The sequence below is a fragment of the Chaetodon trifascialis genome, chromosome 17, assembly GCF_039877785.1.
Source record: "Chaetodon trifascialis isolate fChaTrf1 chromosome 17, fChaTrf1.hap1, whole genome shotgun sequence".
Taxonomy (NCBI): domain Eukaryota; kingdom Metazoa; phylum Chordata; class Actinopteri; order Chaetodontiformes; family Chaetodontidae; genus Chaetodon; species Chaetodon trifascialis.
The window spans coordinates 8,961,697-8,980,494 of NC_092072.1; the positions used below are offsets into that span (position 1 = coordinate 8,961,697).

The window sequence follows — 18,798 nt, forward strand, 5'->3', positions numbered from 1 at the left end:
AATTCAGTGTGACAACGGCTCTAAACTGCAAAGTCTGTCTGAATTAGATTTTTTTTTCTTTTTTTTCCCCCAGATACCGTGGATGTCGATACGCACTCGGTCCGTTAGGGGCGCGAATGCCCTGAAGCCGTTCACCACCCGCTAACGAATAAGCGAAGAAGAAAGAGCTGCGCAGAAAGCTGCGCAGTTGTCGTATCTTCAGTCATGAATGATGGAGGCGAATGTTTTGATGGAGTCTAGGGACTAAAAAAAAAAGCTCCGCTATTGAGTCGTGAAACACAGCTGCTTCATCAATCGACGTTGTGTTGCGTGCAGTAACAGGACGGAGACCAGTTTAATTTGACTAAACGAGGAAGGGTCAATAAGCTAATATCATTTGCTGCGGCGGCCTAGCTAACATTAGCTAGCGGGTGAAGTTGGGACAGTCCTTCATTTAATGAGCTCCCTGCAAGGCCCTCCTTTAACCTGTTTTGTTTTTCACGATAGTACAACTCTACCGGGAATTATTTCATTATCTGTGTGGCTATATTGATCCAAGATTATCCTACCTTTAATTGAAGTAAGCTCGTCGGAAAGCGTGAGTACGGCTTCTTGAGACCTAACCAAGGAGAAGTGGTTATCCATGTCCACGAGTTACTGCAGATTAATAATATTTAATAACATCAGCAAACATGTCTTTAGTAGCCTATGGCAGCAGTGATGACAGTGACTCAGAAGAAACCTCGACCTCTGCCGCAACGGAGAGCCGAGTCAGCGCTGGGGGGCTTTTCTCAGTCCTGCCCGCTCCTAAAAAGTCAGGATCGGCAGGAGGGAACTATGGACCAAGCAAGGAGACAAAAGCGAACTTTTCAGCAGGCAACAGCACGTCAAACGATGACCTAGATCCTCAGGCATCTAAAGGAGGCTTATTTTCTAGTCTGCCTAAGCCGAAGAAGCGAACAGAGCCTGTTAAGATCACTGTGCCACTGGTTGAGAGACGGGATGTGAGTTAGATCAACCGTTTGCTTACACATTTTGTTGCTTCTGTGGTGTATAATCAGGTTATAATACATAATTATCCTCTTCTTGTCCATAGTCAGACTCTGATGATGATGAACCAGCAAAGAAGAAACCACAACCTCAGGTGAGAATCTCAGAGTGTGCGACTGCATTCACAGTAACCTCAATTGCTCTCACCATAGGTCATTTTATTCAAGGCACTCAAACCTGTTTTGAGATAAATTACTGTTAAAACAGGGCTTGCTCAGTGTGGAGACCCTACAGATGAGACCTCATCTCTCCCATAATACAGGAGTAACTCTTCTGTCATGTGTGACCTTTTCCTAATCACATTATGCGATTGTGTGCACGTGATATGAGGTTTATTTGTGACAAACAACACTGCTATTGAACTAGCATCCAGAATGTTTTGCATGTTAACACTTATGGTACCCATGAAAACTTTCCCTGAACTCATACTGGCCCTTTCCATCCATATCTCTTGCCTCTTCCAGGGTGCAGGTTCAGGCCTGTCCTCCCTTCTACCACAACCCAAAAACCTGACAGTGAAGGAGATTGACAGACCCCTGATTCCTCATGCACTCACCAAGCGGCAAGAACCCAAAGGACCCAAGCCTGGGATGCCCGCTCAGGGTCTGCTTGGCTCCAGTGCATCCCCTTCTGCTATCAAGGCTGCAGCAAAGTCAGCCGCCCTGCAGCTGGCCAGACAAATAGCCACAGACGACCAGGATAACGAGGAGGACATAACCCCTCAGAACTACTTTTCTCTGGGCGAGAGCTCCCAGCCTCTCCCCTCAGTCATCCCAAGCTTCGACCCTGAACCAGGAGACAGACCCACAGAGCTTCTTCCTTTTTCACCTGCAGATGAGCCGGGTCAGTCAGATGCCCCTCTCGACTTTGGAGGGAGCCATGAAGGAGCTGGTGCTTGGGGAGGTCAATATCCTCAGTATCAACAGCCTGTGACAGGCCCAGAAGCTTTCCCACCGGTAATCATGACTCACGCAGTGACTTTAGATCTAGATGGCTGTAGATTCAGATTACACTATGTTTAACTTTACCTCCGTGATTACATGAACTGGTATTTTAAGGAATAAGTCGAGGCCAATCCATTTCAAAATGCAGTCCACATGTAAAAGCTGGATTATCTTATTAACATCCCAAGTAAGCTAACTATGTGAACTATGGTAATTTAGGGAAAACCAGATGTCTCCCCACACAAATCAAAAACAATAGACAGGAGATAAAAACTGGTGAAAACTGAACATGAATTTTGGTGACATCCCAAATATTTTCTCCTTGGACAGGGATATTATAATGAGCCATACTACCAGGAACCTAACCCCGGACTGGAAGAGGCTGAGGAGCCTGGCCACTCTGCCATGTTTGATGATGAAGCGGTAAGCAGAGTGCAGCTTCTTCTATCTGTATTGTTTTGCTCTGTAACTCCATACTAAATAAAAAGGTTAATTCCTGACATTTTTGCAGTTGCATCATGCTCATCATCCCACAATTTAAATTCAACATGACCCCCAATTGAAAACGTATGAGTCTATGACCTTAAAGCTGGGTTGAAAACGTTGTTTGAGCTTTTTCTTCCTGTTCGTCAGTTCATGCGGCTGCAGGGGAAACGGAACAGGGGCAAAGAGGAGGTGAAGTTTCTGGAGATCAAAGGGGACGACCAGCTGAGTGGCAACCAGCAGTGGATGACCAAGAACATGACGGAAGAGAAGCAGACCCGTCAGTCCTTCAGCAAGGTGAGCTGACGACATCCCTGTGGGGTCTGGCATTGGAGGAGTTGACAGGGTTGGGTGGAAGGTTGTGATAAGGTATATGTTCAGGATTTTGCTCAGCTTCTGAAAAGCAGAAGGATGTTTTGTGCTTTTTGCTCACTATTGATTGACAATCCGTTGAGACTGAGAACGGCTAAAGCCCTCCAGCCATAACATAGAAATATAATATTTCATTGCCTGATTAAACAGGCTGCCTTTCCTCTCAAACATGAACAGACACAGGAAAGGAAGTGGCTTCTGTAATTTGACTCCTGATGTTTCTACTGCAAAAAAGATGGGCTTGATACTTAAAAGGCTGTCATCAAAATGATTTCCTGCAAGTCAAAAAGCACAAAAAGTCAGAGCTCGTTCTGACATGTGAGTTCTGCATTGCATCACATTTCACTTAATGTAATGCATACTTTTCCATTTCTGCAGAAAAAAGGAGAAGGGCCCACAGGGCAACAGCGACGCAAGCATCAGATAACATATCTCATTCATCAGGTGAGTGACCCCAAAGCACAAATTGTAATTATAATGCTTATACTAAAATTTGGCATCTGCTCGTGTCTCTGAGGGATCTTGGGAGACAACTGTGCAGATGTATGTATATCGGGGCCTTTACAGGACAACACCACCTAATAATTCAGAAATATTCTTGTTTCCAACATGGTTCCTCATCTTTCTGTTCTGTGCAGACATTAAGGTGTTGGTACAAAGTCAGCCTGTGCCAAGGCACAGCTAACATTGATTATCCTAAAGATTAAACAATTTGTTAACCCAGAGTTGTTTGTGTTTTCTTCTGTTATTTCTCTGGATGAACAGGGGCTATCTCCCTTAAAGTCGGTGCAGTCCTTCAAACACTCCTTCATAACGCTTTTGACACCAAAGCAGTGCAGGATTTACGGGGTCGGGATTCAGATTTCAGTCAAAATCACTGATGTTGAAACACAAACAGAAAATACTGTGCAAGACTAATAGAACTAAATTCAAAACTTATCATATCATTGAAGGCGATAGAGAGCAGGATGGAGGCATACCAAGAGTCTGCACTCCCGGTGCGACGTGTCTGGACACGTTCAGTTCCAGGTCGTCTTTGGCCACCATGCTTGTTTGTACAGCACAAACCTCAAACCTTATACCTGTGGTTTGTACAGTAAACTGCAAGAAAAGTTAATGACATGCCCACACAAGGCATTCAAACAAGCTGAAGAAGTACCACCAGATTCCACCAAAGCTGGGACACTGTGTAAAACACAATCAAATCAGAATGTGATAACTCGCAGAAAATTTCTGACATATACTCAAGTGAAAACATCACACAGACAAAATATTGAAAGTTTTAGCTCATAAACCTCTTCCATCCATCCATCCATTTTCTATGCCGCTTATCCCTTTTGGGGTCACAGGGGGGCTGGAGCCTATCCCAGCTTCAACGGGCGAGAGGCGGGGTACACCCTGGACCAGTCGCCAGTCAATCGCGGGGCAAAATTCACACTCACACTCACACCTAGGGGAAATTTAGGGTCACAATTAACCTAATGAGCATGTTTTTGTGGCCCGGAGAGAACCCACACATGCACGGGAAGAGCATGCAAACTTCACACAGAAAGGCCCGACCCGGGAATTGAACCGGCGACCTTCTTGCTGTGAGGCACTCTCACTACTTGCTGCACCACCGTGCAGCCTCATAAACCTCTTTATTTTTGTAAATATATGCTATTTGATACCGCAACACAACATCCTCGAAATTGAATGAAAAGAGAATTGGTTCAAAATACCAAAAAAAAAAACCCACTGCTCTTCAAATCAGTGTTTACTGTTTGGAAAGGTATCATCTGTGTGAGACTTAGTCGTGCTGAAGCTGACATGACTTTCCTCGTCCACAGGCAAAGGAACGCGAGTTGGAGCTGAAGAACAGCTGGGCAGAAAACAAGCTAACCCGCCGGCAGACCCAGGCCAAATATGGTTTCTAAATGTCATACTGTGGACTCTTGGGGGCATGTGGATACCCTGCATCAGAAAGTAGAGTAGAGCTCTCCAGATTTTCCTACACAAAGACAAAACTTGTGTTTGGGAAGAAACTACACATACCTTAATACAGATTTTTCCCTCCTGCCCTCCTTCCTGTGTTTGTGTTGCACTGTTAATATTCAGTAGTTCTTTTGGTCAACAGTTTTATAAGGTGTCACTGTACCAAAAATCCAGTCACAGTAAATATAGGCGCTATACCTACATGAGTGTTCTTAAGGCACCTGCAGCCAGTCAGTGGGAGAGATGATGTCATGTGACCCTGAAGTAGCCATTATACACGTTTTCCTTTTGGATTTGTCTGCTTGCTGTTCATGCATCACACACTGATGTATGACTCCTTTTTTTTTGTTTGTTTGGTTTTTTTTTTGTGATTGACGGACGACGCTGCAGAGCGGGTTTGGTTCTCTGGCAGTCATACAAATGTCAGTAAAATGTTGCCGTTGATGGTGAGAAATGAACTGGAGTCATTTGAAAGCTGTGACACATTTATACGGGGAATCGACAACTTTGTGATAAAAAATAAAGATGTTGGGATACATAGAGTGTGGTATCTGATAATAACTCATTAAATTGAGGGTGTAAAAGTTTTCCTTGTTCGTGTTGCTCTTATTTTACCCCTTATTTTCTCATTTTCTGGGTTTTTTTATGTTCTGGTGTTGAAATTCATAAATTGCCAGAGAACCAAACATGCATTTCAGCTTCAGCTGATTCTTCTTCCGCTGCCATCAGGCCAGAGAAACATGTGATTTCCACAGGAAACCGGAACATTACCTCAGTGTAACCTGGCTGCATCCAGCATGCATCTTACCGATTCAGTTTTCTCCTAAATCCCAATGGTGGGTGATTGGCAGTGAGGAAACACATTAAGGTCTTGAAGATACCCTAAAGAGTGAATGCTTTCATGTCAAGTTGGTGTTTTATTTAAGGTGGTTGAGAGGAAGTTGTAACTATTTCTGCTGCTCCAGTGTTAAAATCCTGTCTTCAAAATGAATCAGGACTATCTGCGTGTGCGGTTTGTTCCCTGCCAGCGTGCCAGAATGCTTAAAATACACTGAAGACTTCTGCTAAAGGAAACTGCGATGAACTGTTGAATGCAGTGAAACTAAATACGGCCAGTCTCTGCAGCTTTGGAGAATATTGCAGCTTTATGCTTTTAAATGGCTGCAAGGATTGACCTTGCGTCAGTCTTTCCCTGCAAAACAGCCTTTTAAATGACTTTACATCGAAGCACTGGCATTTATTCACCCTTTCTTTCCGCCTGTAACAAAGCAACAGGAGGTCTACCCTCCAGTATGTTTTTTAGTTTTCCAAGCAGGAAATGGAGCATTATGTGGACTCATGAGCCACGTTGCTTCCACATGGACTACATTTCATTACACATGGGATTTTGCAGAGAGCTTCATATGTAACCTATAGCTGGGTGTGGTGGCGGCTCTGTAGTCGTCCACCATCACATGCACAACCCCCTCTTTCTCAAAACCTAATCTGATTTTTGGCAGAAACGTACCAGCAGTCCAGAGATATCTATTGTTTCCATACTTCATAGTTATGGTACGCAGTGCCCGCAGAGCTTCAGCCAGCCCAAAGCAAGCAGCTGACAGTCTGAATACATATCCTCACACATATCTTAGTGACAGGAAGATGAGCTTCAGAGCTTCAACAGATTCAATGTTTCTTGTGAGAGTTCCAGCTTGCTTTTCTTCTTGTACCTTGACACCTCTGGGACAGTGCAAGGGGTAACATTTCTTTAAGATGAATCAGACGTTCACATCACTCCTTTGTTAATTAGAAGTCTGTCTCCTGGGACAAAAACAAGCACGTTTCTTTCTGAGTTTTAGGCACTGATGCTCCACATTCAGTGACAAGCACGTCTAACGGCATTGTTTGGTTTTTTTTTGCTTACCCTATACTTTTGTTACACGTGTTTTTCTGTTAAAATTTGTGAATAAATCTTTTCCTTTCTGGCTCCGTACCTTTAAATGCAACTGGGTAGTTTTTGGTTAGGACACCACAGCGATGCTGGTTTGGTTACTAAAGGTCAGTTTATCCAACTAAAATGGAAGGATGCACCCTTGAGCTGAATTGAAATGAACATTTTAATAATCAAGCAGACAACAGCTTCTATGCATGTGTAATGTGTATTATAGGTAAACATCCATTTCAGTTCTGCGGTCATGATTTTGAGTCCTTCAGTCTTTTTTGGGGCTATCACTTGGTGGTGCTGTTGTGTCCTGGCTCCACATCAGCAGGCTCTGAAATACCTGCAGCTGCCTGTTTCTGCATTTGTTTTTTCAACTGCTTCTGACAGCTTGCAGACAGGTCCTCGTATGGCACCACGGACACGGGGACGCGAACTGTGTCGATTCCATTAATCTGGGGGATAAAAAATATGAAGAATAAGAAAGTCTTTGGTAGAATAACAGCCTTAATGTCTGGTTAGTGAGCTCTTTAATTATTTTTGGGTATGGGGGACTGACATGAAGAAGTGCTCTTAGTGGAGACAGATGAGCAAAAGACTCGAAGTAATTCTCTACTGAAAATGTTTGCTATTTCTTACATGTGGCTGCTGGATTTCAAGAATAAAAAAACTTCTTGCAACATGCAGTACACATATGTAACACTTTTCTAGTTTGGAATTAATTACTACAAACTAAAAAACATTTCTTACCGTGACTTCACACCAGTAGTCACCCACGTCCTTTACTGACTCAAACGGAAAACTCAGTGCATGAGGCGGCACAACGACTCCCTGTTGAGAAAACATTTTATTTAAGTCAATAGCTTTTTTACTTTTGTGTTCAGCAGAAGCTCAACTTGCTGTCAAACAGGATGTTTCTCATGGTTTAGAGCAGATAACGTCATGCAGGGGAGCAGAAGAGATGAACTCAGACATACCCTCTTCTGAAACTGTCTGCAGATGACCTCTTTAGTGACCTGGAATCCATCCAATGGCATTTGGTTTATCCTCAACTTGGAGCGTTTAAGGAACTCTATGGTCTGTGGAAAACACAGGAAATCAAAACATCGAAGGCTGTTAGTCTGCTGTTCATCTTTCAATCATTGTGGCTAAACCACATTACTTACAGCAAGTTGAGAAGAAAAATCTGGAATAAACATGTTCAGTTGATGAAAACTTACCATCTGTCCGGTGCGGGTCTGGACTCTTTCATCCAGCTTCCCCTCATGCAAAAGCTGTTGGTGAACAAGGTGAAGATGATCAATAGGTACATCTGATACGTGCGGGGAAACAAATAGCAGTATTGAAATGCAATACACACTCGTAACTCCTCAGCAAACATCTGTTTGTGCTCCGGTGATGGATACACTGCGAGGCCTTGGGGCAGCAGCTTGTTTCTGCCGACAGACTTTTTCACAAACACGGTGTCTCCTCGCCCGCCGAGCTCTGCCCGAACAAACACAACGCAAAGACTTGAATACATCTTATGCTTCCTGTGACACTGCCATAGTCTGAGGTGCGTGTGATCTCTTGAGAGTATTGTCGATGCTCACTGGGTACTGTCTGAGTCAGGATGAGCTCCATCTTCTCCTTGGGAAGCTGTTTTGTGTCTTCAACCAGCTTGTAGATTCTGTGTCTCCGAGGGTGAAGCCTGGGCGGCCTGCCTACTTTAGATAAGGGCACCTGCCACCAGCGCTCCACCACAACTGTGTTCTGTGGAAACATCAAGCATGAATTTTTACGCCTGCTGTCACATCAAATGTTGTTATAGAGGTGAACTGTAGCCTTCATGAAGCTTCATGTAAATTGTGTGGATTTCTTTTCTGGTGAGAATGTCATCAAGGGTGGACAGATATGTTTCTATGATCCAGTTCTTTATATACTTTATACTGACCACCACTGCTTTAGCATACATGCCTTTAATGAAAAAAAAAAAAAAAAACTCATGTTGTAGTTTAACACTAATGCACATACTTCTATACACAAATACCCACACCACACATTTATATATACATATGTGTGCGTTGACCCGGTTGTTTCACCGACACTGACATACTTTGGTATTTGTGTTGGTAAATGCAGAGATACTAACCTGAGCAGGAGTCACGAAGAAGCTCCTGACAGCAGGCAGGCTGAGCATGTCCTGAAGGACACGGCGGCCGGAGCTCCACATGTTCATTCAACACCGAAAAACACCACCGTCAACTATTTTACTCTAAATAACTAAAGAAACTCACTGCAGCCTTGGCTTAGGGACCTCCACCATCTATTTATTACTCTATCACGGTCAGCTAACCACAGTAAGCATATTAGCTAACGGCTAACTGGCGTTTGTCGTGTTGTGTGACGTAAAAGGACCCCAGTAGGTCTAATAGTAGTCCCGAAAAAAGCCTGAATTAAAAGAAAATCTCAAAATCTGTATGCAAACTTTGTCACACGACTAACCTAGTCTGGTTTTGAATTGAATCTGTATTTCAATATTATGTTAATATTACTATTATATTATTTTATATATAATATTATTTTCTTTTTGTTTTCTTCTTCATTTGCACTTTTTCGTTGCCCAAAAATATTAAGGATACAAACGCAACATACAGTATATCATAAGATGGATAGAGAGAGAGTCATGTATACATGATTGATTTGTATTTGGGGACATTATATAGACTTACATTCATTTCCTGGACAGTTACCTTAACCATAACCAAAACCACAACTTGTCTAACTCTAACCTTATCCTAACATTAACCTCAGTCTTCATCCTAAAATTTTATGATTTACACTGTGGGAACCTGCATTTTGTCTCCATAAGGGGACACAAACTAATTTTGTAAACATATTTATGTCCCCACAAGGTATACATGGCACACACACACACACACACACACACACACACACACACACACACACACACACACACACACACACACACACACACACACACAGCTGAGTAGAGTATATAAACACAATACCAATAACAATTTATTCTCCATCTCAATACTGTATCAATATTAGCTGCCACGAGACAATTTATCTTCTCTCGGCTCAGACATGAACTGGTTGATTTCAGCAGGTTCAGTTCAGTGGCAGAAACAGTGCGGTGGCTTGATGTGATGTTTCAGCAGGTCTTTGATTTGACTGAACTGGCCTGTGGAGGATTCATGTTGAATTACGCCGGGCAGAGCTGCCTCGCTGCAGCATCTTGTGTGTTGTAATACAAAACCAACACATCAAAATGTTGCACAAACGTTACTTAAGTCTCCAGTGAAGTAAGGCATCTTTCTTCAAACATTTACAGGAAGATTGCAGGAAAGACAAATCTTGCCGAGAGCTTGTGCGAAGCTGCTGTTTGAATACTTTTACCTGTAGCCGCATACAACTTTTAATGTTGTCACAATACCAGAATCTTAAACTTTGATACTATTGTAGCATAAAATATCAATATTATATTGATATAATATTAATAGTAATGGACATTTTCTTCCCTGTAGTTTCATTGGTTCAGTTGAAAATCTGATTGCAATCTGTTTTTTTTAATATATATATATAGTTTTGGTAATAATACTGGTGAATGTATAATTTAACAGAGATCTTATCATTTTAAAAATGTGGTATAAAGCAAGTATCGATACTTTTGCCAACCTCACCTAATGTGCAACTATAAAAACTACAGAAAATAACGAAAATAAACCTCAGCAACAGGAGCAGAATCACTCAAAATTTTAAGATTTGGAGACATTTGGACAACAAAACAAAAAATGAAATCACACATCACCAGCAGTGGATTCTTCACTTATCGCACCATAGAAATTACTGCGGCTGGGTATCAGTCTGCGTCTTGCATTAACAGTCTTACAGCAGGTCAGCAGACTGAAGCAAAAACCGCAGACGAACATCAGAGTCACAGTGACCCACAGCAGAGTGGTGACGATGAAGGCAAACAGGTAGGCCGTCCGGTGGCAGTAACGAGCTATTCCAGGCGTGTAGTTGGGAGGATATACAGGATAAACCCAGGTCGTGCCTACAGGGGAAGATTTCAGTTCAGTTTAGACTTAAAACACACTTCTGTGTACCAATCAGGATTCTGCAGGATTTGAGTCAGAATCTGATGACAGTTGGTGGATTGTTTGGTCACTGTGCAATCTGATCAAACTGTACCCACACAGGTTTTCAGCGTCAAGCTTTTATAGTCTGTTTGTTTTCTCCCACCTGCAATGAACCAGCCCAAAGTTAAGAGGTGCAGAACGACCGTGCAGGCCAAGCTCAGGGTGGAGATACATCCGCCCTCCCAAATGCTCCTGGTGTAGGTCAGAGACAGAGAGAGGACACTGGACGCTCCCAGCACTATCAGGTAGATGGGGATGTTGGGTTGCAATGGGCAACGGCCCAGATGTGTCACCCCTGTGATGCAGGTGTCCAGAATTGGAAAAATGTCAACATTAAAACCTCAAAAACATACTGCTTTCACAAAATATACCAGTGATCAAACTGAAGAAAACCCACCCACGCCAATGGCTGCGATCATAACCATCCACCAAATAATATTCACCACAACTATGAGACAGGAAGAGGGAGAGGGTCAACGATGGTTATAACAGCAAAACATAAAATAAAGTAGTCACAGCGTGATGGAAGAAAGACTACTCACCAGTTGTTGAAATCACCACGGCACTCTGAGGCCTGGACTCCTCCTGTGGACTCGGGTCCATATCTGCAGTAGGCAAAGTAGTCAGGCAAAGTCTTGTCACACTGACACAAACAGGAAGAGGAGCTGCTGCTGCAGCAGTGCCACACTGTACCTGTCCTGCTCTGAATGGACACACTTTGAAGCCTTTTTCTTCCTCCACTATTCACTAAGTGAGTGTTGAAGCATGCATGAGTTGGCCCTAGTCACCTACTAACAAACTCTCTACTTCGCTAACATCCTTTGCCGTTTTGGCAGGATGTTAAGACATATACGCCAAAGCCTTTCAACAACTGTTTCGCAACACCGTGACTAGGAGGAAATATTCTACAAGCTGCTATCTGATACAAACAATCTGCAAGCAAAGTGTGTTTCAAGCCACAAACCAGTCACATGGTGCTCTTCTATTTCCCTTGCAAACCACACTTTTAGACATTTTATGTTTCGCAATTCATTGGACATCATCAATAGATCTGAAAGGGATTGCATGGTGCAGCACGAGGGCTCAATGGATGCAGTCCAGCACAATGGATGCAGTCCAGCACAGAAAAGACTGTGTGCACGACAGAAGGAAGAGCTGTACTATCAGCTCTCATTAGTGTGGTAGTAAACGCACAGTCTGTGCAGTCATCCCACATTTTGTCAGCTAGTATCTTCTGTAGAGCAGGTGGACGGTAAAAACTGAGTGGAAGCGGAAATATATGACTTTCTACTTTCATGCCGCTACATTTCAGAGGGAAATATTGTACTTTTTAGTCCACTTCATTTATCTTTGACGTGTAAAATCGATGGAGTGCCTGTTTAAAGGATTTGAATAAAATGTAAAAGGTAATAGTAAAACATGCAAATACAATAAAACCAAGGTGAAATCAGCTGTCTGCTTTAGCACAGATGTGGTCTTGAAACAGCAGTGTGACAGCTGAAGTGGGTTTGTGATGCAAAGGTTTACACACTTGTTTCCTACCAGGCAGTTGGCCACCACCTCACACACCAGCGAGCCAGAACAGGATGACGGTGCCAGCACAGCTTCACGCCTCTGCAGCAGCACTGCCACCCTGTGACAATGAAACACGACTGCTTACATCCAGTGACGGATGTCACTTAAGTACATTTACTCAAAGAGCTGAACTTAAGAACAACTTTGAGGTACCGTTACTTGAGTATTTCCACTTTATGCTACTTTATTCTTCACTCCACTACATTTTGGAGGACAAATATTGTACTTTTTACCCCCTGACATTTATTTGATGTCTTTAGCTACCAGTTACTTTGCAGATTCAGATTATTCATATTTTACATAAATCAACTAGTCAATTATGATGTATGATTAAAATGATTAAAATGAGCCCCACTTTTACTAGCTGCAACATTAATGAACACAAAAATCATTATAATCCATATTATACTTTTCTGAAATGGTCCATTCTGCACTTAAACTGTTGGTGCTTTAAATATGTTTTGATGCTAATACTGTCGTCATTTACTTAAGATTTTGAATGTAGGACTACAGTAGTACTTCCTCCCCCACTGCTTACATCCGTACCCACTCAAACATAACTGCTGATAGCGATTCAGAGAACAACAAAACCTGGCACTGACTTCTGCAAAGTCAAGAAATATCTGTATCAGCAGTTGGACTGGTGTTCTTTTACCCGGGTGGAGCAGAACATTATTGTTATTCATTCAGCTTATTTTGGCTTTATGACAGTTTCCAAATGACCTGACGATGATGCGTATTCACAAACAGCAACTGAAACGCACGTGAGCAATTTCCAAAGCAGTTTATTTTCAATTTGCCATTTCTGAGTTATCTTTATGTGACATTTTATTTTGCTGCCAGTTTCTTTGTTGAATGACACAATGAGAAGTTTCATCTGAGGTTCATTACAGTTAAGCAGTTTGGACACACTTCACTATTGAATTCGAGCTCAATTTCTCATTGATTGTACAGTTATTGACCAGTCTACTGTTCCCTCTTTAATGTTTGATCAGCCTCTCTCTCAGTGAAGAAATGACGTGTTTCAAACTTGCCTTTCTAGGCTCTGGGTTAAAGGCCTGACTTCTCTTTCTGCGCTCTCTCAGTTTGAAGTCAATGATCATTTGAATAATAGGAGCACTGGGGAAGTCCATGCAAATGATTCCAAGGCGCTGGTTCAGGTCCGTCTTGGCCTTCAGGTAGTCGTACAGTTGTGCGTTGATGCGCCGAGCGATGGATCTGGGGTTCGCAAACACACCCGCTCCGCTGCTGTAGGTGAGGAAAATCTGGGCCGTGTTTCCTGTAGGTGCAGCCTCCAGGTGGTTGTAGACGCTCTTCCATTTGTCCTCCACATTCAGAAGTGTGGGTACCTGCAGAGAACAGCAAATAACTCAAAAGCATTCATTTCAATTCTGAAAATATTTCATAAGGTATTACATGATGCTTTTATGAATTGCTTTCATGAGTTCCTTTTCTACACTGCCTGCTCAACTCAAGTGGAAAAAGTGCCCCATCAGGTCGTACATGGAGGCTGGAGGATGTGATGGTACACCTCAAACTCAAACAGCTAAAGCACACCACAGCAGGCCTGTTCTGCTTTATTTCTCCTTTTTGCTTTGTGCGTGTTTGTTGATTTTTATTCTGAAATTTGATATTTCTATACCCTCCAGTCATCAGCTATGTCCAGGGAACCATAGCGCATCCCCAAGTCTGGCCCAGAAAACTCCTGCAGGATGATGAGTTTCCCTCTGGCCTCTGCCATGGTTGGCACCAGCCGGCTGTGCCACAGCAGGTCCCAGTGAGCGTAGCGATGGATGTAGTCTACCACAGCGCCGTAGATGTCGCCCGTCTCACTGAACTCCTCTTTCAGACGCATCAGCACTGTTTCACTGGGATACTCTCGGAGGAAGTCAGCCACACCCTCCAGCACGTGGCCGAAGTGCGCCCGCTGATATGACACCCCGTGATGGATGGTGAGGTTCCCCTTGACGTGACGGACACGGATGTCTAGGAAGCGGACGCCGGCTCGCAGCTGGGAGGCCAGGCTCCAGGTCTGGCACTCGGCGTACACACCGCCGTATATGGCCATGGTGTTGTGCGTCCCAGGCATGGTGACCTCAGACAGCGGCTGATCATCGGGGATGCTGGCCATCCAGGACGGGTTGAGGAACTCTGGGTTGGGTGTGTCGTCATAGTCGGGTCTCTGAGTGGCACCGTGACTCAAAGCAATGACTCTAAAACACAAGTGAGATTTGTCAGAAGCATCGTTGGTCAGTGTGTGGTCACAGGAGTCTTATCCTTCAGGATGTGGGAGTTTAAAAGCCTTTTGAGACTGTAACTGCCAATAAAGGTGATATAAATACAGTTTTTTATATTTTACTTTTGTTATGTTCTTACATTTTCTTTTCTTTTTTTAAAAAACAATCTTTATTGATTTTTCATATTTTCTATATGTTTGTAAAGATGGAATGTCCAACTTTAAGCAGTCGCATGGTCAGAATTAACAATAGGATGTCTTGATCATGACTAACTTGAAATAATAATGTGACATAAAATCTAAAATGTGAATGCAAATGTTAATATTGTGCATTATTAATCTGAGGCATGCTTTATTCCCAGGTCATTTTTATCCTTTTGTAACGCTTAGTCTGTGTGTTTTCTTTGAGATATTTTCTATATATATTTTATATGTATCTTTTAATGTAATGTGTGTTTCCTTTTATTTATCATGTTTGAATTTCTTGACTTAAGTGACGAGCTGCTGCGTAAAACTGCCTTTTGGATAAAGAAAGTTGTATTCAACTGAAAACAAAAATGCGAATCCAGACAAATAATAATGGCATCATTATGGTACAGTTTCAGTTTACTCACCCGACTAGTACCATCAGTTTAACCGATATCTTCTGCATTTTCATCATGTCTGATCAGCTCTGACGACAGCGTCTATTATCAGCAGAGGAAAAGCGAGAGCGATAATCAAACACGATTTACATCTGTACTGTTGATGATGTTGGATCACTCAGAAGATGCAAAAGCCAATTCTGCATTTGGATGATATGATTTTCCCTCCTCACTCTGCACCTGTTTGCACTGATTGTATAAATCCTTCAAGTACTTTTAAACATTCCAATAATATGGAGTATTTTCCCAATATTTTCACAAGTTATGGGAACAAAACTGATTAGATAGTAAAACTAAATTTCCTCTCAGCTCTAATCGTCTAACATCCATGGGCATATCACTAAGAAAAAAGAAGAAAAAAACACTTTCTCTTTGTGTAAGTATGTCAACCAATACAGAAACCAAACAAACAGTGGAAACAATTCGATCCTGGTCCGGGCTGAGGTTGACCTCAGCTCACCCCTCCGGGCCATTTCAATGGCAGGCTTAAACCTTTCTAATCCCAAAAGTGAACCAAACCATCCACTGCTGCTGTGTCAAACCTGCTGATGTGCTGTTGTGCTGCTGTCGTCTGCTGCGGCCCATACCTGAAACCAGAAGGTGTTCGTCCTCCGTCGACTCCGGGTGACTGGGGACAGAAAGAGGGACAGAGAGAGAGCCGAGTGGAGGGGTCAGAGGCAAAATGACACAGCCAATGTGTCGACCTGGGATGTTATTGTGGGAAATACCATAGAGGAGCAGCTGAGCTCTACGTTACAGAGCAGGGGTGGGAACAGTGTGTGTGTGTGTGTGTGTGTGTGTGTGTGTGTGTGTGTGTGTGTGTGAGGGGTATTCATCTCGACTCGTCCCTCAGTTATTGTGGATCAGAAAAACATCAAAAATCCCCAAATCTAGTCATGGAGGTGGATCAAAAAATCTTTTGAGTTTGTGAGGTGAGTGTGTTTCTTGAGGATGTTTGCCTTGCTATAATATTGCCACAGCACCAAATCTTATTTTAAACATCCATTAAGTGTTGAACAGGCTAAAATTATTTAAAATACAGAACTTATATCTGGTCAGTAGAATGACTACATAATCACTCAGAAAGTCACAGCAACAGTGCATGAACGTCGATTACAGGTGAACGTTTTCCCACAGAGTCTTTTATCAGTGAGCGAAAGCCCCAAAAATAGGCCCACTGTTGACAATAGAAAAGTAAGAATTTCAAGGACAAGAATGTGTGCAGTTTATGTAAAAAAAATGATTAGAGTGAGGTCTTACACAAATGTATTTACATACAGCAGGAAATTTTATTAGAATTAGTCAAGAATTTAGCATTATTTAAGTTTTTGTTCAGCTCATATTGCCAACAGTTTAATTAAATTATATGAGGTGGACAAAATAACAGGAACACGGAGGATGGGTATATTATATTCTGTCCTCAGAAGAGCTTGTGTCCTCTCTGTGACAATGTTATATTAGTAAGTCTTGACAGACTCTGTTGGCTTGGTCATAAAGAACACACACATGTCACACTTGTTCAGATGTTCACAAAAAAAGCTTGTAACACGACCAAGATGTGGTGCATAAATTCTCTTCATTTGGAAACTGAAGGTGTTTGACATGAAGCTGGTGTGCACAAAGTCATTGTCACAAATATGTCCTGTGCTTTGAGGCTTTTTCACCATCATTCAGCGTGGACATCCTGAATCTGTTGCCTTTCAGACAAAGAACAATAAAGTGAGAAAGGTGTGAAACGAGATCACAGTGATCAGCTTGCACTTCAGACTCTGAGGAAGCCACAGCTGCTGTCCAGACATACATATTGTCGCAAGCTGATCAGTGTGCTCCAGTTTCTCTTCTTTCTCTGGTAAAATCCTGTAAGTACTGATGGCAACGCTGACAACCCTCACAGATCAGATCAGCTGCCTGCCAGACATCTACTGGACTGAAAAAATGAAAAGAGCTCCTCTATTGTATGAGTGACATCATTATGACAAATATGTTTGAAACGAATATTTCTGGACAAGCATCCCACAGAATAATTCATCTCAGCACAACTCGTCCTGTCAGAGGACGCAGGCTGAAGGGGTGTGAGGTCCTCAGCTCTGAGGGGTCAGGGAGAGTGTATCTGGGCTGTGTGTGTGTGTGTATGTGTGTGTGTGTGTGTGTGTGTGTGTGTGTGTGTGTGTGTGTGTGTGTGTGTGTGTATAGCACACGGAAAAGTCTGCAGATGTTGTCCACATTTGTCTCATATCACTACGCGGGACGTCAAATATTACGAAACACACTTGTCCTTGTCCTGTTGAATAATATTTGGTTAGCTGTTAATACAGATTATACACCCAGAGTGCAAAGAATAGAAATTCCTGCAGTTTCACCAACTAATCAGGCCAGGTGAATCCAGGTGAAGGCTGGGAACCAATAGCGCATTCCTTGGCTTTTAAAATGCAATGCAAACATTCAGCATTTTTATAAAATATACTGTGAAGCAAATGGAAAAATGTGTTTCTGTGTGTGCTTAAAGCCAATGTTACATTATAAACCATGCTGTTGTCAGTGCCTGAATCAGCAACACTGTTGATCCATTTGTGCATTAATTCATTTGATGATTTGTTCGTGAAGCCTCTCCTGAAGCTGAAATAAAATGGTATTTTAATTTAAGGAGCTTCATCAGCAGGAAGCTGAGGAGGAGGCAGAGTTAGGGTGCAGGAGTATGAACTGTTGTGCGTCATGGTGTAATTCTTTACACGACCACCAGGAGGCACCAAAGTGACACATTATCAAATCCCCAACTAGTACAAAATCTGCTGAAGTTACACAGAAGCACTTCAAACTACCTTTGTGTATGAAATGTACTCTACAAATTAGCTTACCTTTTCTTGCCAGACTCATAGCCCGCAGAGCTGTTACCAGCGATGATAATGATGGACCAAATCTGGAAGAAGTGGACCAAGAGTGTCGAGGGCATCCAGAAGAAGTCCTGCAGATTTAGTGGAAAGAAAAATAGATGTTCACATTGTCAGCTGTTTTCATTGTCACCAATAAATCATAGCATTTACAGTGCTGCTAGAAATTTTGTGAACCCTTCTGACCTAAAATCTGATCAGATCTTCATTCAAGTTCTAAAACTACATGAACAGGACTCGGTTTAATGAGAATGGTGTGTGTGGCAGAATGGCAAAGAGAAAGCCACCACTCTCCAAGAAGAACATCGCTGCCTGTCTAAAGTTTGCTAAACGCCTCAAGGATGAATCAGGAGGATACTGGAAGAATGAAGCATGTTCTCCTTATTTCATTTCCATTTAGTTTTGGTTGTTGTAATTATTGATATCCATCCATCCATTCTCTTCCGCTTATCTGGGGCCGGGTTGCGGGGGGAGCAGTCTGAGCAGGGACGCCCAGACTTCCCTCTCCCTGGACACTTCCTCCAGCTCTTCCGGGGGGATCCCGAGGCGTTCCCAGGCCAGCCAAGTGACATAGTCACCCCAGCGTGTCC

The 18,798-nt window shown here is 42.7% G+C and overlaps 4 protein-coding genes across 4 annotated transcripts; 1 reads left to right on the forward strand and 3 right to left on the reverse strand.

Moving 5' to 3' along the window:
• Positions 1 to 73: 73 nt before the first annotated feature.
• prcc (proline rich mitotic checkpoint control factor) lies at positions 74 to 5,785 on the forward strand. Its single transcript, XM_070984487.1, has 7 exons — positions 74 to 983; positions 1,076 to 1,123; positions 1,494 to 1,985; positions 2,304 to 2,396; positions 2,607 to 2,753; positions 3,207 to 3,272; positions 4,658 to 5,785. Exons 1-7 carry the CDS (start codon positions 672 to 674, stop codon positions 4,742 to 4,744), a joined length of 1,245 nt encoding a protein of 414 aa, XP_070840588.1. The 5' UTR covers positions 74 to 671; the 3' UTR covers positions 4,745 to 5,785.
• Positions 5,786 to 6,772: 987 nt separating this feature from the next.
• On the reverse strand, positions 6,773 to 9,104 carry mrpl9 (mitochondrial ribosomal protein L9). The gene is made up of 7 exons (XM_070984488.1): positions 8,852 to 9,104; positions 8,313 to 8,472; positions 8,081 to 8,205; positions 7,941 to 7,994; positions 7,698 to 7,799; positions 7,471 to 7,551; positions 6,773 to 7,175 (listed from the first exon to the last, which is right to left on the reverse strand). Exons 1-7 carry the CDS (start codon positions 8,936 to 8,938, stop codon positions 7,011 to 7,013), a joined length of 774 nt encoding a protein of 257 aa, XP_070840589.1. The 5' UTR covers positions 8,939 to 9,104; the 3' UTR covers positions 6,773 to 7,010.
• Positions 9,105 to 10,398: 1,294 nt separating this feature from the next.
• LOC139346295 (transmembrane protein 272-like) lies at positions 10,399 to 11,668 on the reverse strand. The gene is made up of 5 exons (XM_070985303.1): positions 11,559 to 11,668; positions 11,408 to 11,470; positions 11,263 to 11,313; positions 10,969 to 11,160; positions 10,399 to 10,780 (listed from the first exon to the last, which is right to left on the reverse strand). The coding sequence occupies exons 2-5, from the start codon at positions 11,466 to 11,468 to the stop codon at positions 10,524 to 10,526; spliced, it is 561 nt and encodes a 186-aa protein (XP_070841404.1). The 5' UTR covers positions 11,469 to 11,470; positions 11,559 to 11,668; the 3' UTR covers positions 10,399 to 10,523.
• Positions 11,669 to 13,259: 1,591 nt separating this feature from the next.
• On the reverse strand, positions 13,260 to 16,012 carry LOC139346166 (1-phosphatidylinositol phosphodiesterase). The gene is made up of 4 exons (XM_070985112.1): positions 15,908 to 16,012; positions 15,291 to 15,362; positions 14,083 to 14,653; positions 13,260 to 13,789 (listed from the first exon to the last, which is right to left on the reverse strand). Exons 2-4 carry the CDS (start codon positions 15,335 to 15,337, stop codon positions 13,421 to 13,423), a joined length of 987 nt encoding a protein of 328 aa, XP_070841213.1. The 5' UTR covers positions 15,338 to 15,362; positions 15,908 to 16,012; the 3' UTR covers positions 13,260 to 13,420.
• Between the last annotated feature and the right edge of the window lie 2,786 nt (positions 16,013 to 18,798).